Source organism: Microcaecilia unicolor, chromosome 7 (assembly GCF_901765095.1).
Source record: "Microcaecilia unicolor chromosome 7, aMicUni1.1, whole genome shotgun sequence".
Taxonomy (NCBI): domain Eukaryota; kingdom Metazoa; phylum Chordata; class Amphibia; order Gymnophiona; family Siphonopidae; genus Microcaecilia; species Microcaecilia unicolor.
Genome location: NC_044037.1, coordinates 207,850,891 through 207,877,893, shown reverse-complemented (window position 1 = coordinate 207,877,893; position 27,003 = coordinate 207,850,891). Strand labels below are relative to the sequence as shown.

At 43.1% G+C, this 27,003-nt stretch overlaps 1 protein-coding gene across 1 annotated transcript in view; it reads left to right on the top strand.

The window, feature by feature from the left end:
- The window catches only part of COL3A1 (collagen type III alpha 1 chain), a 175,763-nt gene that overhangs the window by 105,246 nt on the left and 43,514 nt on the right, over positions 1 to 27,003 (top strand). Inside the window, exons 25-37 of the mRNA XM_030210643.1 lie at positions 351 to 404; positions 2,088 to 2,141; positions 3,231 to 3,284; positions 6,525 to 6,578; positions 8,609 to 8,653; positions 11,226 to 11,324; positions 11,443 to 11,550; positions 12,015 to 12,068; positions 13,522 to 13,575; positions 13,678 to 13,731; positions 18,604 to 18,657; positions 18,862 to 18,969; positions 19,299 to 19,352. Coding sequence (XP_030066503.1) covers positions 351 to 404; positions 2,088 to 2,141; positions 3,231 to 3,284; positions 6,525 to 6,578; positions 8,609 to 8,653; positions 11,226 to 11,324; positions 11,443 to 11,550; positions 12,015 to 12,068; positions 13,522 to 13,575; positions 13,678 to 13,731; positions 18,604 to 18,657; positions 18,862 to 18,969; positions 19,299 to 19,352 — 846 coding nt within the window. The remainder of the gene's footprint in view (positions 1 to 350; positions 405 to 2,087; positions 2,142 to 3,230; positions 3,285 to 6,524; positions 6,579 to 8,608; positions 8,654 to 11,225; positions 11,325 to 11,442; positions 11,551 to 12,014; positions 12,069 to 13,521; positions 13,576 to 13,677; positions 13,732 to 18,603; positions 18,658 to 18,861; positions 18,970 to 19,298; positions 19,353 to 27,003) is intronic.

Genomic DNA, 27,003 nt, shown 5'->3' with positions numbered 1-27,003 from the left:
AGGACCTAATTATTAATAGGCTTATTATACAGTTTAAGTAATCCTGGTTTTTAACCTAGTTTATGACTTGCCTGTATGATAATTCTAGGGCCCTGTTCACTAAGGTGCGCTAGCATTTTTAGCACATGCTAAACATTAGTGTGTGCTAACCGTGTAGATACCCATAGGAATATCATGGGCATCTACATGGTTAGCAAACGCTAATGCTTAGCACGCACTAGAAAAGCTAACGCTAATCCAGCAGAGAATGGCTATTTGTGAGATCACAGAAAGGCCCTTTTGGTTATGTAAATGATATTAACATATCTATATGTAACATGAAAATAATTGTGGACCTTTTTCTTTTTTAGGGTCAACCTGGTAAGAATGGAGAAAGAGGCAATCCCGGATCTGGTGGCCCACAAGTAAGCAAAATGTAGCAACTTCAATTCAAGGTGTCTCACTTACATAAACACAAGTTAGTTTATCAAATGTTAGCTTAAGGCTTAATGTCAGTGTTAACACTGTCAGCATTCTTATAAGGTAGCACTGGAAATAGCACATTATATTTAAGTGCTTTCTTTGCACCTAAAACAGAGGCAAACTTTGTCATATTAGGTGTAGTTCTAAAAAGCTCAGCCTAGTTTTAGGCAGCAAAACAGTGTAAATACCCATATTCTAGGCATTCATGTGTGGAGACATGGTTGGGGCACACATTTATGAGCGTAGGTTATCAAATGCTATCATCTGCATGCATTGTTTACCAATCTAGGTGTGAGCACTTACACCATTTCTATGCTGCTATAAGTGATCACGAATAAAATATAGGCATGTTTTTGACCCATTGCACTAGAATTCTATAAAGAAAAGCAACCACCTACTTTTCATTATAGAATAGACTCTAATGAAAAGTAGGTGGTTGCTTTTCTTTATAGAATTTGAGTGCAATGGGTCAAAAACATGCCTATATTTTATACGTGATCACTGATATAATAGACTCCCAGTAGGCATGATCTCCGTGTCTAAAAATAAGTGCCTTTTTATGGAATTACCCTCATTGAGTGGATTTTCAAAGGGATCTGGCCAACTAGCTGCAAAGCTAGTCAGCAGATATTTTACAGTAAACATTTGCCTCCACTGACTGCCCCTCACCTTAATAGGGATCAAAGTAAGGTCGGGGAGTGAACTTAGCCAGTAGCTCTAATTTTCAGTGCTAGCCAGCTAAATTAGTCAGTTATCCTTAAGCCCAGGACATCTAGCTTAAATCTAGTGAGTTATGTTTTATGCATCTAGATATACGTACATCTTCAGCTGTAACCTAGGGCCCCTTTTACAAAGCGGCAGCAAGCCCAACGCAGGCTTACCACTCGCTAAACAGGAAATACTGCCAGTCTATCACAGCAGCCAATGGTACTTCCCACCCCTGGTGCACTGTCATATCCAGTGCTACAAAAATATTTATTTTTGTAGCGCCGGGGTGTATCGGGCAGTGCCGTGTGCTGCCTGGTTACTGCAGGGTTAGCGTGGGAGCCCTTACCGCCACCTCAATGGTGGAATGCTGATAGTAATTAGGTTTCTGCCAGGTATTTGATCTGACTCAGTATGACTATTCATATGTTCTTATATTCCTACGAGCATCTTATCTTTTAGCGCGCACACTAAATCCATTAGTGTGCCTTAATAAAAGATCCCGTAGGTAGAAAAATTACATCAGCTTTGGAGTAGGTGTCACTTTGAGTTGGGAGTTTTTGAGGAGGCAGTTTTTTCAATGTACATGGGTGTCTACTTTGCTTTTATAAAATAGGCACAATTTATGCTCCTATGTGCCTTGAAGTAAAATTATCTTCCCTACACATACATTTGAAACAGAAACCCATGTTAATTGTTTCCCTATCTCAGCCTAAACATGCTACCAAGCCTGTCTACTTTTGGCCCAGTTCAATGAATGAGTGTTAATCCCTACACATTTTTTTTTACCTATATAAGAGATGGACAAGTTTCAAACTTTCATTTTATCTGAGTAAATAGGCTTTCAATAGGCTTCTGAAAATTGTTTTCTTAATTGTTTCCTTTAATAATATATTGATGTACTTTTGTTGTTTAATTAGGGGCTACCTGGAAAGAATGGCGATCCTGGTGCTCCAGGTCCTGCTGGTCCTGCTGTGAGTCTTATTTCCATATGTCAGACCTACTGTATCAAAGGTTTTTCTTACAGCCACAGAATAAGATGAAAATCCTATTAATCAGATATTCTATAAGGCAATTCTATAAGCTGGCATCTACTACTACTACTTAACATTTCTAGAGCGCTACTAGGGTTACGCAGCGCTGTACAAATTAACAATTAAGGAAGGTCCCTGCTCGGAAGAGCTTACAATCTAAAGGACGAAATGTCAAGTTGGGGTAGTTAAGATTTCCTGAGAAGAGGTGTAGTGATTAGGTGCTGAAGGCGACATTGAAGAGGTGGGCTTTGAGCATTGATTTGAAGATGGGTAGGGAGGGGGCACGGCGTATGGGCTCAGGGAGTTTGTTCCAGGCATGGGGTGAGGCGAGACAGAAGGGGCGGAGCCTGGAGTTGGAGGTGGTGGAGAAGGGTACTGAAAGGAGGGATTTGTCTTGAGAGCGGAGGTTACGGGTAGGGACGTAAGGGGAGATGAGGGTAGAGAAGTAAGGAGGGGCCGCAGATCGAGTGCATTTGTAGGTGAGTAAGAGAAGCTTGAACTGTATGCGGTATCTGATTGGGAGCCAGTGGAGTGACTTGAGGAGAGGGCTGATATGAGTATATCGGTTAAGGCGGAAGATAAGACGTGCGGCAGAGTTCTGGATGGACTGAAGGAGGGATAGATGGCTACGTGGGAGGCCGGTCAGGAGTAGGTTGCAGTAGTCAAGGCGAGAGGTAATGAGAGAGTGGATGAGAGTTCGGGTGGTGTGCTCGGAGAGGAAGGGGCGAATTTTGCTAATGTTATAGAGGAAGAAGCAACAGGTCTTGGCGTTCTGCTGGATATGCGCAGAAAAGGAGAGGGAGGAGTTGAAGATGACACCGAGGTTGCGGGCAGATGAGACGGGGACGATGAGGGTGTTATCAACATTTAGGTGGCAGTAGTGTGCCTAGAGATCCTCTCTGCCTGTCTCATGCTTTCTTAAATTCAGATATAGGTCTCACATCCATCACTTCCACTGGAAAGCCTTCCAGTTGGTGACCTACAATTAATTAATTCTGCATTTATGAGGTTTATAATTGTTTCCTTTAGGGACCTTCTGGTGAAAGAGGAGAACCTGGAGCAAGCGGTCCAACAGGCTTCCAGGTACTGAGTATTCCATTGTTATTTAATATAGTTCCTCTGTTCATTGAAAAAACAATATAATATCCTTGAAAATATTATACAACTAGTAAAAAAGGCCCGTTTCTGACACAAATGAAACGGGCGCTAGCAAGGTTTTCCTCGGAGTGTGTATGTTTGGGAGAGTGTATGTGAGAGTGACTGTGTGAGAGACAGAGTGAAAGTGTGAGTGTGTGTGTATGAGAGAGAGAGAGAGTGAGTCTGGGTGTGAGGGTGTTTGTGAGAGAGCGTGTGTGTGAGAATGAGAGTGTGTGCAAGTGTGTATGTGAGACACAGTGTGAGAGAGAGTGTGTGTGTGTGGGCGAGAGAGAGAGTGTGTGTGAGACACAGATTCTCTGTGAGAGTGAGTGTATGAGACCAAGCGAGTGTGTGAGTGACTGTGTGGCACATAGAGAGTGATTGTGATACAGTGTGAGACAGAGTGTGTGAGAGTGAGAGTCAGAAAGACATTGTATATGAGAGAGAGAGTGTGAGCCGTGCCCTCCCAATCCATGGCCATCTGTCCCCTGCCCCCTCCATTCATCCTTTTCCAGCAATTCCCCTCTCTCCCTGAGCCCTGCCCTCCCAATCCATGGCCATCCATGTTTCTCTGTCACCTGCCCCCTCCATTCATCCCTATCCAGCATTTCCCCTCTCTGCCTGAGGCCTGCCCTGCAATCCATATCCATCCATGCCCATCTGTCCTCTCCATTCATCCCTATCAAGCAATTCCCCTCTCCCTGAGTCCTGCCCTTCCAATCCATGCCCATCCATGCTCCTCTGTCACCTGGCCCCTCCATTTTTCCCTATCCAGCATTTCCCCTCTCTGCCTGAGGCCTGCCCTGCAATCCATATCCATCCATGCCCATCTGTCCCCTCCATTCATCCCTATCCAGCAATTCCCCTCTCCCTGAGTCCTGCCCTTCCAATCCATGCTCCTCTGTCACCTGGCCCCTCCATTTTTCCCTTTCCAGCATTTCCCCTCTCTGCCTGAGGCCTTCCCTGCAATCCATATCCATCCATGCCCATCTGTCCCCTCCATTCATCCCTATCCATCAATTCCCCTCTTCCTGAGTCCTGCCCTTCCAATCCATGCTCCTCTGTCACCTGGCCCCTCCATTTTTCCCTTTACAGCATTTCCCCTCTCTGCCTGAGGCCTGTCCTGCAATCCATATCCATCCATGCCCATCTGTCCCCTCCATTCATTCCTATCCATCAATTCCCCTCTTCCTGAGTCCTGCCCTTCCAATCCATGCTCCTCTGTCACCTGGCCCCTCCATTTTTCCCTTTCCAGCATTTCCCCTCTCTGCCTGAGGCCTGCTCTGCAATCCATATCCATCCATGCCCATCTGTCCCCTCCATTCATCCCTATCCATCAATTCCCCTCTTCCTGAGTCCTGCCCTTCCAATCCATGCTCCTCTGTCACCTGGCCCCTCCATTTTCCCTTTCCAGCATTTCCCCTCTGTGCCTGAGGCCTGCCCTGCAATCCATATCCATCCATGCCCATCTGTCCCCTCCATTCATCCCTATCCAGCAATTCCGCTCTTCCTGAGTCCTGCCCTTCCAATCCATGCTCCTCTGTCACCTGGCCCCTCCATTTTTCCCTTTCCAGCATTTCCCCTCTCTGCCTGAGGCCTGCTCTGCAATCCATATCCATCCATGCCCATCTGTCCCCTCCATTCATCCCTATCCATCAATTCCCCTCTTCCTGAGTCCTGCCCTTCCAATCCATGCTCCTCTGTCACCTGGCCCCTCCATTTTCCCTTTCCAGCATTTCCCCTCTGTGCCTGAGGCCTGCCCTGCAATCCATATCCATCCATGCCCATCTGTCCCCTCCATTCATCCCTATCCAGCAATTCCCCTCTTCCTGAGTCCTGCCCTTCCAAACCATGCTCCTCTGTCACCTGGCCCCTCCATTTTTCCCTTTCCAGCATTTCCCCTCTCTGCCTGAGGCCTGCCCTGCAATCCATATCCATCCATGCCCATCTGTCCCCTCCATTCATCCCTATCCAGCAATTCCCCTCTTCCTGAGTCCTGCCCTTCCAATCCATGCTCCTCTGTCACCTGGCCCCTCCATTCATCCGTATCCAGCAATTCCCCTCTCTGCCTGAGGCCTGCCCTCTCAATCCATGGGCATCCATGCTCCTCTGTCCCCTGCCCCCTCCATTCTTCCTTTTCCTGCAATTCCCCTCTCTTCCTTCCATGACCCCCCCTCGCATCCATGCTCCTCTCTCTCCCATGTCCCAGCCTGGCCCGCCCTCTTGTTCCCCCCCCCCTTCGCATCCATGCTGTTGTTTTTCTCCTACCCTCCTGCTCCCAGTGTTCAACTTTGCTGCCCACCCTCTTCTATCCCTCCAACATCCCTTTTTTTTTTTTTTTTTTTTAAATTTACCTCCGTGGTGGCGGTTTCGGCAGCGCAGCGTCAGGGAAGGGGGCGGCGTTTCCGACGTCTAGCCTTCCCTTCGCTGTGTTCCGCCTTCTTCTGACGTCATCATTGACGTCAGAAGAAGGCGGAACACAGCGAAGGGAAGGCTACAGACGTCGGGAGCGCCGCCTCCTTCCGTGACGCTGCGCTGCCGGAACCGCCACCACGGAGGTAAATCTAATATACTGAAACGCACCGTGCGTGGGTGCGATCAGTTTGTTTGTTTTTTTTTCTGCCCTCGCGATCCGTTTATTTTTCCCCGCCCTCGACGTCATGATGTTTGACGCGAGGGCGGGGCAGCGAGTCTTGGTCAGTGACTCAGTGGCTTCACCACCACGAACTTACGAACCGTCTGGGAGTCTGAGTGACTTCAGAACGTTGTCCTCAGAACGTTGAGGGTGCCTTTTATTATATTAGATAATACACTACTTATGATTTAAAACTAAATACCAAAACATCAGAAGTTCCAGAATCAGAATACCATGACCTACTCAAAAGTTAATTGTTCTGCAAACTAGACACTCCAAAAATAGTGATTATAAAAATACTGATAATAAGGGGGAACCATCAGAAAATGTTATCTGGCCACAACTCATGCAAGCTATTCATCTTAAGGTGAACAGCTTGCACGAGTTGCAATGGCCATATAAGTTTTTTTGATGGTTCCTCCTTATTAGTTTTATAATTATTATTTTTAGAGTGTCTATTTTAGAGGACAGTTATATTTTTTAAAACCAGAGAGTTAATAATAATTTTGTAGAATAAGAAATTAACATTAATTTCCTTTCCATTTTTGTAGGGCTTACCTGGGCCCGCTGGGAATCCTGGAGAAAGTGGCAAACCCGGTGAAGCTGTAAGTAATTGCCTTCTTAGTTAATATGAGGTTATGTAAACCCCATGGTATATTTCTTATGGTCCACCTTTATTTTTACGTGGTGAACTGAACTGTACATGTAGAACTGATAATTCTAATCTGCTGGCGATTTGTCACCATCCTTTCAGTTTTGTTCTGGGTTGCCTCTGTGATCTTCTGCGGCTCCACTGACAGATGGGGTCATGGGCTACTGCAGGTCATTGCAGAGTTTTGACATGTTAAAATATCTTGCATCCCAAGGCATATCAAGGCATGGTTCCGAATTTGAACCAACTTAAGCTAATTAAATTTAAACAGATTAATGAGGAAATAATAGCAGAGATGGGCAGGTTAGAAAAAAGTCTGAGCTATTCTAAACAGATTCAGATTAGAAGGTTCTGATTTGTTCTGGAAATCTGAATGTTTTATAATTCGAACTCCCTTACAACCACTCTGAATCCTTTCCATATCTCTTATCATTCTTTCATTTGTCTCGCTATTTTTCATTTACTCCTGTCTCCATTTTTACCCCATAACAATTTTCCTCTTATCTCTCTCCCAAGGTCTGTCTTCCCATCTGGATTACCTGCGTCTTTTTCCTTCTTTCTATGCCAACAGTCTCTCGATCTCATCTTTCTCCTTCTCGTCCTTAAGGTGACACTTTTATCATCTCATCTCTCTTCCATCTTGCCTCTTTCAATCTCTTCTATCGAATGACAAATTAAAGGGCTTATTTCCAAAACCCTCTAAGTCCAATGCAACTAATATGGATTTAGCGGGTTTTGGAAATAAGCCCTTCACTGTCATTCACTCTGTTGCATCCTTCCTCACCAAATTGTGATGGATATGAAAAACATATCATGAGACCATCACTAAGGGTCACTGGTGTCATTTTGGATTAGACACTGGTAAAGGCAGGAGCAACTGGGCATTGCTCCTAATCAGACCACTATCCATTAACATTTCATCAACAGTAATCCCAGAGAGGGCCTTCAGGAACATGGGGGAATGAGTTGGGGGTTGTCAGACCTTGGATGGGTGTTCATGGTAGGGGCTCCTGCTAAGAGGGAGGCTAGTCAGGTTGGAAGGATGGTTTAGGGGGGCACTTTGAGAAGGTGGACTTGTTTAGGGGGTGCCATTGAAGGGTATTCTGGTTTGTGGGTACCCTATCACCATCTGTTTTAAGGCATTGCCAGGCCCTTTCGTACTTGGGAGTATCTGGATGCAACTTGGTGGCTGGATGCTCCCAGGCTGATGGACTAACACTGCATGTGAGACGGCTGACAGGAAGCGTCAGTCTTTTACTATGGGAGTCAGCAGTACAGCACAGCAGTACAGCAGTACAGTCAGCAGTACAGCAGTACAGAGATAACGCAGGTCGGTGACCCCTGTGGTAAATTAAGGTGTGGTAAAAGATTGACTTTTACTGCAATTTGATAACTTCTCCCAAAATTTAGGTTTAATTTATAATTTTGTTTTTAAGGATGAATATATTTCTCACCTGTAGGATATATAATATTTTTCATGTATGATGGCTGATGTACTTTTAAAATCAAGATTTTCTTTTCTTTCCACATTTAATTTTTGAGGATAAGTATATTGTCATCTATGTGTTAAGATTAGAAGTTTAAACCTAATACTGTAGAAAATAGGAAGTCAGTGTTGAGCCATCAGAAGGAATCTGTGTGCATTATGGAGAAATAGCAGTGTTCTATATACATTGTAGTGGCTTAAAGAAGACAGTTTAGTGCCATTGGAGGGAATGGGAAGGAAAGGGACCACAGTATCAGCTAACGGAACTGATAACTTCAGATAATTTTTTCCATGAAAGAAAACATCAGAAATTAAACCAACAGTAGTATGAAAAGTGAGCAGTGAGCAATTGCTGTGGTTGCAGAAAGTGGTCATTTAAAACCAAATGGAAAAGTACGAGTAATTGATGTTTGATTTTTCTACAGTATGAATTATTACTATTGTGAATATTATTCTAATTCTTTGTTGTGCTATGATTTTTTTTCTATTACATACAGGGTCCTAAAGGTGAAAATGGAGGCCCTGGAAGCCCAGGCAGTAAAGTAAGTATTAGAACAGCGATTTTTCAGTATTAGAATAAGATACCTAAATTTTCCACGACATGATTCACTATTGCTCTTCAAATCTTATGAAACCCTGTCTTAGAAAACAATTAGGAGTAACAGGGTCAGACCTAAGGTTTTACACCCATAGGCAGGACAAGACAGCAGATCCCAGAGATTAAGGGTGGAGGGGTGTTAGAGATCCCAAAGTCTGGAGAACAAGAAGAAGAGCAGGGGAAGTCATAGTTAAGGTTATCATATTTGCAGAGATGAAAAGAAGGGCACAAAAAATGAAAATGGTTGCTACCTTTGCTAAAGAAATATTTAATCGTAGCAAATGAACAGACATAAACAGTGACTAACTTATAGTACTGCAGTACAAAATAATCTACTTTTCTGAGCAAGTGTACTTATAAGAAGAGCGGATATCCTTCAACAGCTTTGGCTGACTTCTGAGATATGTGTGAAAGTCTTTGCATGACATATGCTTAAATTTGTGCTGCACGAACAACATTCCTTTGACAGATCAACCAGCAGGGAAACAGAGAGGAGATCAGCAATGCCTTTATCTCTCTTTAGCACCCCCTTGTGACTAGACTGACTAATATGCCAGAGACAGTTTCTCTCATTATGTGGGTAGGTGTGCTGGGTCATAGGCACATGAAAGAAAAAGAAGGATATTGTCCTAAAAATGAAAAAACCTAAAGGACATATCTGAAGAAGTCCAAAGGATGACATGTCATCTTAAAAAGAAGATGTATGGTAACCCTACTCATAGTGCCACATTAGTGTCCCTTTGAAGGAGGACATACACATGGCCCTAAAGAAAGTAGTAGAAGGCTCTTTTGGGCCTGGGCATTTGGCAGGGAATTGCTTATGTTGCCTATGCCTAATTATTGAGTTAGGGGCCCTTTTACTAAACAGTGGGAGGCATGCCTATGGGTGGAGAGTCGGCGTTCCTTCCCGTATCAGGTAGTGCGGGCACATTACTGCATGCTACCCGATTAGTGTAGGAGTATTGCAGGAGTTACTGCCTCCTAAATAGGTGGCGATGAAGGCTCTTGCAATAATTGTCATGTGCTAATGGGGAAATTAGTGCATGGCTATTACAAAAGAATATGACATGGCGGCCATTTTACCACCACGCTAAAAGTGGCTTCAGTGCTTGGAAAACCCATGTGCTGACACCAGCACTGGCTACTATTTGGCACGGCTTGGTAAAAGGACCCCTTACTGAGCTAATTGTAAAGTACTAGCTGGATAATATGAGAATGCCCACTCTCTGCCCATGACAAGCCCCCCTCCAAAAATATTTTTTAAAAATAAGTAATGTGGAGGTTACTATGCGCTAACAGGCCAGATACTGCCAATTACTTTAATTGCTTTTGTGTTAGCCTGTTTTTCCCATGCTAACCCCATGTTAAGGGCTTGGCATCCTTTAATAAAAGGGCCCCTAAACTTTGGAATAGATTTACTTGTCTTCAAGTCCCGCCTGCCCTCCACTCCTGTCTACCTTCACTCTTCTTTGATCCCTAATGTCCCTCCGCGTCTCCAATGCTCCTCTGTTGCTAACCTCTTAACCATGTCCTCTCTATCTGCTTTCCGCTTCACTATCTCACGCCAATCCTCTTTTAGTTTCCTTGGTCCTTCCCTCTGGAATGCACTCCCACCTCATTTCCATCAAGAATCATGTTATTCTAGATTCAGATCTCTGCTCAAAACTCATCTGTTCTCTGAAGCCTTTAGATTACCCTGCTTTTAGTCTTCCCTCCCTGATGTCTCCTCCCCATCTTTATTATATTATATTACTGTAAACTGTGCAGTATCAAGTCTCTGGAATAAATAAATAAATAAAATAAATCAACAGCTAGTTAATAGTACATGTGAGCTTCTACGTGTTAGGGACACGCTGCAGAAAAAGGGGACCTGAACTGGCGTTGGCGCGTGTTTTTGATCCGCGCCAAGGTTCCCTTTTACTGCAACGAGTAAAAGGTAGATCTTTCCTTTTTTTCAGGAATTGGCCATGCTGCAAGTGAAACACTTGCCGTGTGGCCATTTCAGGGGCCTTACCACCAGCCATTGAGGTAGTGGTAAGGGCTCTTTCATTAACTGATCAGTAACCGGGTAGTAGACATGATGCGTGCTGGGGGTGGGAACTACCGCCAGGCTGCTGCGGTAGCCTGGCAGTACTTCCTTTTTAGTGAACAGTAAGCTAGCATTGGGCTTACCTCCACTTTGTAAAAGGTTCCCATAGAGACCCAGTTATGTTAGTACTCTATAAAGGAAGAAGATGCCTCCTTTCCTTCATAGAATAAGCTCCCATGACATGCCCTCCAGGTGCCCAATTAGAGCTGCCCAGTTATAGAACTGCCCCCCAATTAATCCAATAAAAAAATGCCATCCTAATTTCCTTTTTTGTTTTATTTCTCTTTATTACTTTTAATATTGAGGAATTTGTACGGATGACATAAAAGTTAAACAATAGCAAGCTGAGAAAAAGAATGGAAGACAGAGATAATATAATAACAAATCATGCAACTTTATTTTATTAATATATATTTACCTTCTATAGGGTGAACCCGGTGCACCAGGTGAACGTGGAGCACCAGGTTCCCCAGGTACCCATGGAGAAAGAGGTGGTCCCGGTCCGAGTGGTCCAGAGGGTGGAAAGGTAACTAGCTTTTTTTTTCTAATTTAATGATAATAGATAAGTTATTATGATGACCCCTTTTGAATTATGTCTAATATATATATATATTTTTATTTTTTTTATTTTTTTTTTATTTTAGGGTCCTGCCGGTCCTTCTGGCCCTCCTGGTTCAGTGGGCCCTCCAGGTATACAAGGAATGCCAGGTGAGCCAGGAACCCTGGGACTTCCTGGCATAAAAGGCGACAAGGTAAAACATCTTTTGAATGTGGGTTGTTGTGGTGGGTTTTTTTGCTTTATTATTTAGAATTTTCTTATTTTGATTTGATTTATAAACATTTTATTTCTGAAAATAACCTAAATAAATCCTATTAGACTTTTAACTGTTGTTTCATAGATGTTCAATTTATTTGTGTTGTCCTTTATTTTAACTCTTGAATCTAGTGTAAATTTTCTGAGTATTCTTAGTATCAATTTTTAAGCACCGAGGGCCCTGTTTACTAAGCTGTGCTGTGGGCGCACTATCTTTTTTAGCTCACGCTAATGCTAGAGACGCCCAAAGGAATATATGGGTGTCTCTAGCGTTTGTGCATGCTAAATTTTTGCATGTGCTAAAAATGATAGCATGCCTTAGTAATCAGGGCCCTGCATTTGCAATAACACTGCAGCCACTGACCTCAGTGATTCTTAACTTATTTCTGACACCTTCAACAGGGAGAATCTGGAAGTCAAGGACACGATGGCTCGCCTGGCAAAGATGGAGGCAGAGTAAGTACAATATTTAACCCATATTTAAAACATTCATTTAGACATTGGCCCTTATTTTAGATGCTCCTTCTAGCAGGGACAGAGTAACCATTGGGACAATAGGGCAGTGCCCAAGGGCCCATAGCACTAGGGGGGGGGGGGCAATCTCCCCTAGCCTCCATTTAGCTTAATCTCTTTTGATAGGTGGTTAGGAGCCCATGACTCTTATTGCCTGGGGGCCCCAGATCACTGTCAGTCTGCCCCTGCTACTAGCGATTTACATATGTAAATGCCTGCATTTTTGAAAACCAGAATTTATACCTGTAGATTTCCACGCTGGGGTGGAACTACCGCCAGCGCCAGCGTTGGGCCGGCGGTACTTCTAATTTTAGTATTAAACAGCTGACGTGAAAGGAGGCATTACAGGTATTATGGAAGTACTTAATCCGCAAACGAATCTTTTCCGGAGATGGGAAGGCGGTAGAACGAGAGGACATGAAATGAGATTGAAGGGGGGCAGACTCAGGAAAGATGTCAGGAAGTATTTCTTCACAGAGAGGGTGGTGGACGCTTGGAATGCCCTCCCGCGGGAGGTGGTGGAGATGAAAACAGTAACGGAGTTCAAACATGCGTGGGATATGCATAGAGGAATCCTGTGCAGAAGGAATGGATCCTCAGAAGCTTAGCTGAAATTGGGTGGCGTAGCAGTTGGGGGGAAGAGGGGGTGGTGGTTGGGAGGTGAGGATAGGGGAGGGCAGACTTATACGGTCTGTACCAGAGCCGCTGATGGGAGGCGGGACTGGTGGTTGGGAGGCGGGAAATACTGCTGGGCAGACTTGTATGGTCTGTGCCCTGAAGGGGACAGGTACAAATTCAAGGTAAGGTATACACTTATAGGTTTCTCGTTGGGCAGACTGGATGGACCATGCAGGTCTTTTTCTGCCGTCATCTACTATGTTACTATGTAAGTGTTAAACTGACAGATACAGAATAGTCAGCAGGGGTAGGTTACTGCATAGTATTACCTGTGGCCATGTTAACACATAGGGCCTTGTTTACTAAGCCATGATATAGGAACGCTAACATTTTTAGCACGTGCTAATGCTAGAGACACCCATAAGAATATATTGGTGTCTCTAGCGTTAGCTTGCACTAAAAACGCTAACTCACCTTAGTAAACAGGGCCCATAGTAACCACATTTTCTCTGTGATAATGAGAAATGTTGGGAAGGCCCCCAACAGGTAACACAAAGGTTTCCAGTTACTGCTAATTAATTGTGACAGTTACCAAACAGTTTAATAATTGGGGAACTTTAGAAACAGTGATCTTAATTAGCTAAATCAGAAAATGTCTACCTTTTGTACTATAAATGTTTTGGACTGTAAATAATTATTTGTTTTAAAGGCACATGACATGTACAATATACGTTTACCTTGTTTTTGAGATATGAAATATGAACTTTTTTTTTACTAGGGTCCTGCAGGTCCCATCGGTCCACCTGGTCCTGGAGGCCCAACTGGGGATAAGGTATGATATTAGAGAATTTCAAGTTTATTCTTTCTTTCTTAAAAGGTTGCTGTGTTTTGCTAACAAAGAACATCCAAAATACATCTGTTTAATCTCTTTCAGGGTGAACCAGGTCCATCAGGAGGCCCAGGTCCGACAGGATCACGTGGTGGCCCGGTATGCTTATTTTGTAATAATAGTAGAAATAATTTTTTTTTCATTGATAACTGTGGCATATTGGGTGGGCTAACTGATCTTCCTCTGCCATGATCTACCAAGTTAAATATGTATCAATGTGTATAACAATTCTAATCTCTACTGATATCCACAAAATAGTGGCGCATAATCCTGCTAACATATATTTGAAAAGACAGTTCAAATGAAAATGATAATTTAGAAAAAATTAAATTCTGAACTTCTCCAGCAATATTATATAACACAACCTAAATGTTCCTATAAATCGGTGGTTCTCAAACCTGGTTCTGGAGGCACCCCAGCCAGTCAGGTTTTCAAGATAGCCACAGTGAAAATTCATGAGAGAGAAATTTGCATGCACTGCTTTCACTGCATGCAAATCCCTGTCATAAATATTCATACTTTTACTGCATGGCCATGCGAGGGGGAGCACTTACCACCACCCATTGAGGTAACTGGGTAGTGCATGGTACTGCCTGATTACCGATGGGGTAGCGCTGCACTAGAAAATAGCCAGCTATTTTCCTTAGCATAGCAAATGGCGCATATTGGGGCTGGAACTACCACCGGTGCCCACATTGGTCCGGCGATAGTTCCAGATTAGCATGAAGTAAGCCCATGTTGGGCTTAACACCGCTTTGTAAAAGGGCCCCTTAAGTACCAAGAACATACGTAAATGACCAGAATGCTGGCATATACATGCATATGTGTATACATACAGGTAATCCTCAATACAACACAGTAGAGCGAGCTAAACTCGGTAAGGGTGAAACACCTTATTTATTTATTTGTTACATTTGTACCCCACATTTTCACACCTATTTGCAAGTTCAATGTGGCTTACATAGAACCGTAAAGGCGTTCGCCAGTCGGGTTATAACAAATACAAGGTTATATTGTGGTCGAATGAGGTAGGTGTGTATCAGGCTGAAACCTTCTGCTCAGTGTGCTGCTGCGGCTAGGAAAGCGAATAGAATGTTGGGTGTTATTAGGAAGGGTATGGAGTCCAGGTGTGCGGATGTTATAATGCCGTTGTATCGCTCCATGGTGCGACCGCACCTGGAGTATTGTGTTCAGTACTGGTCTCCGTATCTCAAAAAAGATATAGTAGAATTGGAAAAGGTACAGCGAAGGGCGACGAAAATGATAGTGGGGATGGGACGACTTTCCTATGAAGAGAGGCTGAGAAGGCTAGGGCTTTTCAGCTTGGAGAAGAGACGGCTGAGGGGAGATATGATAGAAGTGTATAAAATAATGAGTGGAATGGATCGGGTGGATGTGAAGCGACTGTTCACGCTATCCAAAAATACTAGGACTAGAGGGCATGAGTTGAAGCTACAGTGTGGTAAATTTAAAACGAATCGGAGAAAATTTTTCTTCACCCAACGTGTAATTAGACTCTGGAATTCATTGCCGGAGAACGTGGTACGGGCGGTTAGCTTGACGGAGTTTAAAAAGGGGTTAGATAGATTCCTAAAGGACAAGTCCATAGACCGCTATTAAATGGACTGGAAAAATTCCTTATTTTTAGGTATAACTTGTCTGGAATGTTTTTACGTTTGGGGAGCGTGCCAGGTGCCCTTGACCTGGATTGGCCACTGTCGGTGACAGGATGCTGGGCTAGATGGACCTTTGGTCTTTCCCAGTATGGCACTACTTATGTACTTATGTACTTATGAGGGTCGAAGGGAATGAAGATCGTATATTGTCCAGTATGATCATTGATTATGTTGTGTTACTGGGTATGGGGATTCACGTTGGATCGGTGGGATAAACGGAGGAAAAGATCTCAGAAAGCTGTGGTCACCAGCTCAATAGCTGGTTGAAAAATCAGAATCAAAGTCGTTCAAACCACAGTTCATAGCTTTAATCATCGGTCATAAAAAACCCCAATCCAACCTGGTGTATAGTAACTGTTTTTTAAAATTCTGTTGGGTCTGGATACTCGTTGCAGAGACAATCAAACAAAACCAAGCTAAGCTAAGTTCAATTTTGATTCACTATAATTTCAGAACTGCTGTGGAGAGCTATTGCCTCATTGTTTTTTCACAAGAGCAACAAGAAAGTTAAAAAAAACAGTTACTATACACCAGGTTGGATTGGGGGTTTTTATGACCGATGATTAACCCATTAGTGCCCAATGTGGGAACAAATATGGGAATATTGGGCACTAATGGGTTAAAGCTATGAACTATGGTTTGAAAGACTTTGATTCTGATTTTTTAACCGGCTATTGAGCTGGTGACCACAGCTTTCTGAGGTCTTTTCCCCCATTTATCCTTTTTAAGGTGCTTCACCCTTACCGAGTTTAGCTCGCTCTACTGTGTTGTATTGAGGATTGCATGTTCAATTGAGTGAGCTTCCCCTCACCTTGTTACCTATACATACAGGCACAAATGCTAATGTTTTGGCTAGGCATTATTCTATAAAATGATACGTAGTTTCAAGGTGAGGATACCCATGGGTTGAATCCTGGCAGAGCATGGCTGGGGTGCACAGTTGTCAACAAACAGGAAGACACCTCTATGTCAAAATGAATGATCCAATCAAAGTAGAGGATAACACCAAAGATGACCAGCTGTGGACATAAATGTAAAAGGGTATCCTTTACTGAAAGCACCACCACCTCTTTGCTGGTGCATTCAATAAAGGATACCCTTTTAAATTTATGTTCATGGATGGCCATCAGTGGTATAATCCTCTACTTTGATTGGGGTGCACAGTTATGCATATAAATTATAAAATGCAATCATTTTTTGCACTCCATGGGCCCTTTTACGAATTACCACCGAGCTACTGCAGCAGCCCGGTGGTAGTTCTCCCCCCCCCCCAGTGTGCACCATTTCCGGTGGTGCAAAAATATTTCAACTTTTGTAGCGCCAGTGTGTACTCGGCAGTAATCAGGCAGTGCACACCGCCGGTTAGCACGGGAGCACTTACCGCCACCTCAATGGGTGACGATAAGAGATCCCCCCAAAATGGCCGCGCACGAAGTGCTTCACTTGCTGCATGGCTATTTCTTGATAAAAACAAAGACCTGCCTTTTACCCACTGCAGTAAAAGGGGTCCTCGGCGCACATGAAAATGCTGCACAGTGAATGTCTATTATATAAGAGCATCTGGGTGCCCAGATTCCATTACAAAATACTAGTGTAACCTGGCATCAGCATGCCTTATATTAATGTGTTTGCAAAACTACCAGCCATAGATTTGGAATAACTGTAGGGGTACCTATAAATGTATTCTATAAGTTGCATGCATAAGAGGGAGCCCCATCCATGATTCACCCTTGCAGTTATGTGCTATGCCACATGCAGGTGCCCTTACAGAACAGTGCTTATTCGCTTTGCTGCCACTTACTCATATAACGTACCTGCAAAACTGTCAGTATTCTGTACATATATGCATACAAATGGCATGTTAATGTAAGCGCTCTGTTACAGAGTTGCTCTTTAAGGGGCCCTTTTACTTAAACATAGTGCACACTAAGGGGCCCTTTTACAAAGGTGAATAAGGGCCTACACACGTGCAGCACACGTCAAATCGGCATTACCGCTTGGCTAGTGCGTACGCCTGGAGATAATTCAGAGTTTGGCGTGTGCTGAACACCCACGGTAGAAAATAATTTTCAACCATGGGAGTGTTCCTGGCGGTAATCGGCAGTTGGCAAGTGCTGGACGGTTACTGCATGGGTAACACATGAGCCCTTACCACTAAGTCAATAGTAAATCGAATTAGCAAATAGACGTGTGCTGGTTTTAATTTTGTCATATGTCCATTTCCTGCCCCCCCCCCCCAAAAAAAAACTTTTTTCCAGATGCAGTGGAAAAATGGTCCAGCACGCGTCCAATACACACACCTACCCTACTACAGGCCATTTTTGGCACACCTTTCTAAAAGGGCCCCTCATGGAATTAGAGCACACTAACCTCCTATTTATATAAAAGTCGCCTAAAATTACGCGCACAGATTTTGGCGTGCGCTCAATTTAATTGAATAACAAACTAATTAGTGCCAGTAACAAGCAATTATTAGCACTAATTAGGTTTAATTACAATTTACACATGTAAATTTAGGCACAAGGTGCATGGAAATGGGAGGGTCATAGGTGGAAAGGGGGCGTGCCTAGCATTTATACACATTGTTAAAGAATACAGGGGATATGCGCCCAATGTAGGCACATACATTTGCACCATGTTTCACTTGGTGTGAATGGCCACATCTAAAGTTAGGTAAGATCCACGGACATAAGTGCTATTCTATTATATAAGCATGGTTTATAGAATAGTGCTTTTTGAGGCACTGAGTTTTTTGGCGCCATGTATAGAATTAACCCCTAAATGCTGGACATCTTATCTTATACCTATAGGTCTCATGACACTTAGTGCATGCTAATGTTCATTACTACATGCTAAACTTTAGTAAATAGATCCCTATCTCTGCAAAAGCTATATGGGAAGATGCTGAGAACACTGCCAACATCATGCAGTTACTGCACATTAATTTATCTCATTACCGCACTGTACCTGCAACATTTTAATGCAATTTAGTAAAAGAGGGCCATAGAGATTAACAGGCTCTCTCAGATTCTAAAACTCCCATTCATTTTGGGTCATTAGAGAAAAGTCTTTTTACTGTTAAAGCTTAAATAAGGTAACAAAAACCTGAAATTAAAAAAAAGCTATTTTCATGCTTTTCAATTTACAGTTTTTAAGATTTAAAATATCACTCATTTGATTTTACACATTGTGGTATTGAACAACATGAGCTATTCAATATAAATTCATATAATGTTACCTGTGAACGATAAATCTCTAGCATTTTCATATTAACACTTCCTTTTATCACATATAGGGTGAACGAGGTGAGATAGGTCCTCCTGGCCCTGCTGGCTTCCCTGGAGCCCCTGTAAGTGTGAAAAATCATTTAATTCAGTACATAAATGGGGGGGGGGGGGGGGAAGAGTTTTATTCTAATTTACCTTGGTGTCCTTTAATTAATCTCTTACCTATGATAGTAATGCCATGACCATTCTTCCAATTGTTCCATATTCAGCATTTTTGCCTTGCTCTTTTCACTAAACCAAAACTTCTAAACTATTTTTCAATACAGGGACAGAACGGAGAAGGTGGTCCTAAAGGAGAAAAAGGTTCCGCAGGTGAACGAGGTGAACCCGGATCTCCAGGAGCTGCTGGTCCTCAAGGTGGCCCTGGATCAACAGTGAGTTTCTACTTTAAAATGCATTAATAACATTTACATTAGCAGGGCTTCCCATACTACCTATTTAGGAGAAACACTTCCTCTTTTTCTTTCAAAAATTTTACAATTTTTATAAGCGACAAATGCATTTTTCTCATTCTCTTTCCAAATTTCGGTATTTTAAAAATTCAAATATGTATTTAACATGAACTAAATCATCCAGGTACAAATTACATGTGATTTCATAGCTAGGAACCATCTCATTTGCTAATCAACTATACATATTGTCCTAATGGTTACTATGTTAATTATTTTCAATAAAATATTATTACATTATTTTTGCATTTTAGGGTCCAGCTGGTGCGCCAGGATCAAAAGGTGAACGTGGTAGCCCAGGATCTCCAGTAAGTAATTATACACTATCTATTTATTCTTGCAAGTTTTCAATAAATTTGTCACTATTGTGTTGACCAATCAAAGAAGGGTGAAAGAAGTAGGCTAGTTCAGTACTCCATTGCCCTCTCTTGAAGGCATACCTATCTAATCAGGTATATAGGATTAACACAATGAATATGCATGATATAGATTTCCATGCACTGGGTTTCCAATTTGTGCATATTGGGCTAGATTCTATATATGATGCCAGAATAATTGGCACTAAAGAATGCTATTCTATAAACCATGCTTAAAGTTAAGTGCAGTTTATAGAATAGCACTTATGCCCGGGAGTCATGCATAACTTTAGGTACATACCTACAAACCAGGCTGTAGTCAGTATCCCAAATAGATATTTACATAGTGCTCCAAATGTCCACCACTGTTTAGGATGAGAATGTACTCACAATATAGAGCAATTCTTAACTAATAGACCTCAGCAGCATCACTCTGAGCTCTCAAACATTCATTGCTCTAAGCTTTACATGCTCACTCGTAGAGACTTTGATGTCTGCGGCATAAGGGGCAGATCCTTGATAAAGTCATGAAGAGAAACAAGGTGCGTGTTGTTGGATAACACAGCCGCCTTCCTGATTTTTGTCCTTCAAGAACATGTGGAGGGGCATAATCAAACTGGGCGCCCAAGTTTTGCTGAGGACGTCCTCGCAGGACGTCCACCCATATTATTGAAATAAGATGGCCGGCCATCTTTCATTTCGATAATATGGTCGTGGATGCCCAAATCGAGAAATTTAGGTCAACCTTAGAGATGTTCGTCCTTAGAGATGGTCAGCCCCGATTTTCGGCGATAATGGAAACCGAGGACGCCCATCTCAGAAATGATCAAATCCAAGCCATTTGGTCATGGGAGGAGCCAGTATTCATAGTGCACTGGTCCTCCTGACATGCCAGGACACGAACCGGGCACCCTAGGGGGCACTGCAGTGGACTTTAGAAATTGCTCCCTGGTACATAGCTCCCTTACCTTGTGTGCTGAGCCCCCCAAAACCCATTGCTCACCACTGTACACCACTACCATAGCCCTAAGGGGTGAAGGGGGGCACCTACTTGTAGGTACAGCAGGTTTGTGGTGGGTTTTGGAGGGCTCGCTGTTTCCTCCACAAACGTAACAGGTAGGGGGGTATGGGCCTGGGTCGCCTGTCTGAAGTGCACTGCAGTACCCACTAAACTGCTCCAGGGACCTGCACACTGCTGTCAGGGAGCTGAGTATGACATTTGAGACTGGCAAAAAATATTTAAAAAAATGTTTTGAGGGTGGGAGGAGGTTAGCGACCACTGGGGGAGTAAGGGGAGGACCTGAGGTCTTCCCGATTCCGTCCGGTGGTCATCTGGTCAGTTCAAGCACCTTTTTGAGTCTTGGTTGCAAGAAAAAATGGACCAAGTAAAGTCGCCCAAGTGCTCGTCAGGGACGCCCTTCTTTTTTCCATTATCGGCCGAGGACGCCCATGTGTTAAGCACGCCCCAGTCCCGCCTTCGCTAAGCTTCCGACATGCCCCCTTGAACTTTGGTCGTCCCCGCGACGGGAAGCAGTTGAGGACGCCCAAAATCGGCTTTCAATTATGCCGATTTGGGTGACCCTGGGAGAAGAACACCCATCTCCCGATTTGTGTCGAAAGATGGGCGCCCTTCTCTTTTGAAAATAAGCCTGTTATTAAGCTAAGTCTTTAAGTTAAAAACTCTTTTTGAAATCCTAATGGAAATGATCGAGTAGAATTTAAATTAAAAACCAATGAAGAATGAGCACGTAAAGCATAGAGCAATGAACGTTTGAGAGCTCAGAGTGGTGCTGCTGAGGTCTATCAGTTAAGAATTACTCTAACTTTAGGCATTGCCATTTGCACCATCTGAAAGGTGGTGCAAATATACCAGTGGCGTAGCTACGTGGGGCCTGAGGGGGCCTGGGTCCCCGTACATTTGGCCCTGGCCACCTCCCGACGATCCCCTTGAACCCCCCTCCCGCCACCAACCCTCCCGCACCATCGCCGCCCGCCCCGCCGCTTCAGGTACCTTGTTGTTTGCTCACCCCGCCAGCCGAAGATAATCTAGTTCTTCAGTGCCGGAGTAGCGCTTTCATTCAATGAAGTTCCTGGCGTGATCAACTGTTTCTGATGCCTTACGTGTCGTACGGCGTCAGAAACAGCTGATCACGCCAGGAACTTCATTGAATGAAGGCGCTACTCCGGCGCTGAAGAACTAGATTCTCTTCGGCTGGCGGGGTGAGCAAACAACAAGCTACCTGAAGTGGCGGGGCAGGCGGCGACAGCTAGGGAGGGTTGATGGCGGGAGGGTGGTTCAAGGGGATTGGTGGGAGGGGGGTTCATAGGGGGTCGGCGGGAAGGGGTGCAATGTGGCGTCGGCGTCAACTAGGGGGTGGCAGCGGGGGGGCTAAACAGTGCCCCCCCCCCACCTAGGGCTGTGGCCCCTGCTCCTGGCGAGGTCTGGCTACGCCCCTGAAATATACATGCCTAAATTAGGCACATACCCACTTTATAACAAAGTGTGTAAATGCTGGGAACGTGCCTGTTCTGCCCATGTCCCTCTCATTTCCATGCCCTCTTTTTCCAATCACAAGTAAAATTTAGGCATGGATCCTGCACCTATATTTACACATGCAATGTCCAATTAAATTTAATTACTGCACTAATCGGGCAGTAATCGGCATTGTACATGCGCTGATGATTACCACCTGGTTAACGTGAGAGACCTTACCGCTAAATCAATGAGTGATGGTAAGGTCTCAGACCCAAAATGGACATGTGCCAATTTTAATTTTGCTGCATGTCCATTTTCGGCCAAAAAAGGCCTTTTTTACAGGCGCGCTGAAAAATAGATCTGCGTGCATCCAAAAGACGTGCCTACACTAGCGCAGGCCATTTTTCAGCACACTTTAGTAAAAGGACCCATAAGTGTTATGTACACATGTAAATTCAGCTATTCTAGTCATTTACATGTGCATATTAACACTTTTGCACGTAGCATTCACATGGGTGGAGTCTGGGTGGAGCATGGATGGAGCTAACATATACGTAACTATAAGTTATGCACATACCCCTGGATTAGTTTAATTTGATATACCACCCTTCGGCATAATCAGTGCAGTGTACAACTAATTAGACAATCAGACGGAAAGGAACTCTATAAAATGTCTCAAAGGAAAGAGCAAGTAGAGCAGAATTGATTCTTCCAGGGCAGACGGCAATGAAAACCCCTTAGGGGCAAGGATAGGAAGGAAATGTTTGGGTAAACAAATAGGTTTTTAAGAAAGATCTAAAATGGGGATAAGATTGTTCAGATTGGAGATCTGCTAGGAAAGCATTTCATAGGGTAGGAGCGGCGCAGAAAAAAATAGAGTGGCGAGTTAACTCAAGGCGCGAGCATTGCACAGGGGCACAGGGGGCAAAACTAGTCATGATGAAAGAGATGATTGAAGAACTCTAGTTGGGATGTAGGAGGAAATGAAGGCTGAAAGATAAGAAAGGATACTTAAGTGTAATACTTTATGTGCTAGAGTCAGAATGTTGAATTGAATTTGGTAAGAAATAGAAAGCCAGTGGTGGGAAGCCAGCAAAGGGGTGATATGATCTGATCCACGAGCATGTGAAAGTAAATGAATAGTGGTATTTTGTACTGTTTGGAGACACCTAAGAAACACTTTTGGGAGGCTAGAATAGATAATATTGCAATTCTGGAACGTACTGCTACGTAACCTAAAAGCGACTTATGAACTGACCAACTTCCATAAACTACTAAAGACCCATCTCTTCGACAAGACATACCACAAAGACCAAAACATGTGAAACTCCCACATATATCCAGAAATGTCAATAATGTCTTCTATTATATTACTATCATGTATTCCGTTACCATGCAACCCAAAATCCTTCTGTAACACCAAATGTCTATTCTCTTCTCATTTCCACTATTCATGATGTATTGTAAGCCACATTGAGCCTGCAAAGAGGTGGGAAAATGTGGGATACAAATGCAATAAATAAATAATAAAGATAAATAAATAAATAAATAAAAATAATCCAGATGTGTGAAGACTAGAGAGCAAAGAAGGGTTGCACAGGAAGAATCATCTAAGTAGGAACAGGGGGGCTGGATGAAGCAGAAAAAAGAGAAATAGCTTTTGACTGTAGCAGAAATATGAGGATAAAAAGTCAGGTATGAGTCCAGAATTACGCCAAGATACTTGAGGGATTCTACTAATTGAAGAGGGGTGCCCTGTAATGAAGGAACTTGAGTGGGAGAGGACAATCAACCTGTGATCTAAAGGGCAGTAGGTTTAGAAGGGTTGAGAACTAGACAGTGAGTGACTTAACCATTGATCAATTTTAACTAAGAGGAGAGAGGTCAAACTTAAAAGGATTCTTGGGAAAGACGAGTAGGATATCATCTGTGTAAATGTAGAATTTTATAGCAGTGGATAGGATCAAGGTTACTAAAGGGCTTAAGAAAATGATGAAAAGGATGGAGAAAGAAGAGAGCCCTGAGGGAGGAAGAAGAATTACAGAGGATTATGGAGAAAGTACAGCCATTAAGAAAAGAAGAGAACCAGGATAAAACTGAGCCAGAAATTCCTAGGGAGGCAAGTCTAGGCAGAAGGAGAGAATGGCTCACAAGATCAAAGGCAGCACTTAGGCCCCAGGAAACAAAATGAAGTGACTGCAGTCTAGAGTGGTGTAGAGATCTTTCAGAAGGGCTGTCATAATAGTTTTCATGGAATGGCCACGGCGGAAACCTGACTGAAAAGGATGTAGGCAAGGGGGAGATTCAATACTTTGTGAAAGCTATTTGAGGACATACAAGAATGGTATGGGATTTGCGTTACAAGACGTATGAGGACAGACTTGCTGAACTAAACATGTATACTCTGGAGGAAAGGAGAAACAGGGGTGATATGATACAGACGTTCAAATATTTGAAAGGTATTAATCCGCAAGCGAACCTTTTCCGGAGATGCGAAGGCGGTAGAACGAGAGGACATGAAATGAGATTGAAGGGGGGCAGACTCAAAAAAAATGTCAGGAAGTATTTTTTTTTTATTTTTTTATTTATAATTTCAACAATTTTATACAAGCATTAAATCTTGTTCAGGAAAAGCAGAACACATATAATATTTAATAGGAAATAAAGTTTTAACTCTCCTCTCATACAAGTTCTTTCCTAGACCACCAACAAAGTAAAAAGGAGGGGGCTAAACATAAATGATGGAACAATCATGTGGAAAACAAATATCTAATAAATATGGCCTGGATAGCTTCCACAATTATTATTATTATTAATCCTGATCTTTTCATTATTCGGAGATTATCTGGTTATTTTTTTCATCTCTAAAAAGACTTTCAGTTGTTCTGGTTCAAAAAACACATATTATTTATCTAAGTAATTTATCATGCATTTACAAGGGTATGACAAAATAAATCTTGCCCCTAGCAATCGAGTTTCTTCTCTATAAGCTAAAAAAGCTTTTCTTCGATCTTGTGTGGTCTTCACCACATCTGGATATATCCATATCTTTTCTCCAAAAAACATTTTAGTTGAGTTTCTGAAGTACATTTTCAAAATGGCATTCACATCTTGTTCAAAAACTAATGAAACAAGCATAGTTTTTCTAGTTAGAATTTCAGTAGTTGATTGTTCTAAGAAGGCTGTTAGATTTTGTAAATCTCCTGAAGTCTTCAATTTTTCTCCCCTTTTCAAATCTGGTAAGTAATATATTTTATTAATTGGAGGAATCAAATCTGGGGAGTATAGAAGATTTTCCATAAGAAATTTTTTAAACAGATCCTTCACATTAATTTCAGGGGAAACAGGGAAATTCAAAAATCTTAAATTTAAACGTCTATTAAAGTTCTCAAAGTATTCTATCTTTCGATGAATTGCCATCTTATCCTTAATAAGCATATCAGATTTCTCTTTCAAAGTCTTTAAATCCTGTTGGACAACTATATTAGTCTTTTCAGATTACCCGAGGCGGTAACTTTGGACACTATCTGGGCAGCGATACAGACGTTAACTTCTGTGGTAACTCCAATTGTGAGTAAACTAGATCTGGTAACTTCTGCGTTGGATACCTTTAAAAAAAAAAAAAAAAGAAAGTATTTTTTCACGGAGAGAGTAGTGGATGCTTGGAATGCCCTCCCACAGGAGGTGGTGGAAATGAAAACGGTAACGGAATTCAAACATGCGTGGGATAAGCATAAAGGAATCCTGTGCAGAAGGAATGGATCCTCAGGAGCTTAGTCGAGATCCGGTGGCAGAGCCGGTGATGGGAGGCGGGGCTGGCGGTTGGGAGGCAAGGATAGTGCTGAGCAGACTTATACAGTCTGTGCCAGAGCCGGTGGTGGGAGACGGGACTGGTGGTTGGGAGGCGAGGATAGTGCTGGGCAGACTTATACGGTCTGTGCCAGAGCCGGTGGTGGGAGGCAGGGATAGTGCTGTGCAAACTTATGCGATCTGTACCAGAGCCGGTGGCGGGAGGTGGGGCTGGTGGTGGGAGGCGGAGATAGTGCTGGGCAGACTTATATAGTCTGTGCCAGAGCCGGTGGTTGGGAGGCGGGGCTGGTGGTTGAGAGGCGGGGATAGTGCTGGGCAGACTTATACGATCTGTGCCCTGAAGAGCACAGGTACAAATCAAAGTAGGGTATACACAAAAAGTAGCACAAATGAGTTATCTTGTTGGGCAGACTGGATGGACCGTGCAGGTTTTTTCTGCCGTCATCTACTATGTTACTATGTATGTTACTATGTTTGATGGAAATGAGATATTGGAGACTGGTCTATAATTTGAGACTGAAGTGGAGTCAATGTTAGGTTTCTTCAGAATAGTTCACATGACAGCTGTCTTCCAGGAAGAAGAAACCACACCTGTAAGAAGGTGATTAGAAATCATTGAAAGGATGAGCGTCAAAAGTCAGTGAAGTGAGAGCTGATACTTAGCCAGGGAGATAGAATAACGTCCAAGGGGCAGGTGGTTTTCCACATTGAGGTAAATAATTGTTCTAGGACTGTAAGCTAAGAAAGGATAAACATAGACCAAGAGGATATACCTGTAAAATCTAGGGGAATGGTAGGAATGGTCTGAGGGAGTGAAAGGAATGAAGGAGGTGAGGGGAGAGGGGAGGGGAGGGAGGAAAGCAGGATCTTAAAACATCTATCTTTTCTGAGAAGAATTGAGTGAAGTCTAATGCTAACAAGGAGTCAGGGTACCTACATTTAGGTGTGATGGCACTCAGTTGAGATGTTACATAAAAAATTGTTTCTGGCAGTTAGTTGTGTATGAAATGATGCCAGAGCAATGTTTCTGTCAGGAACTGATTAGATGGGAATGATAGTAACGTAATATTTCCAGATAGCGGTGTCAGTCGTGGAGAGCGTGGGTTCATCCCCATGATCATTCAGGTTTCCAGAGCTGTCTTTTAAGGGTCTTATGATAGGGTGTATAACAGGTTTTATGAGAAGGTTTAACAATTTTGGTATGAACAGGGATATGGGTTGATATGAAAGATTGAAGGGAAGAATTCCAGAGTGTGGCCTGGTCACAGATTTGGCAGTTAACAAAGTTGGACAGAAAATAGGGACTGATAGGGGGAA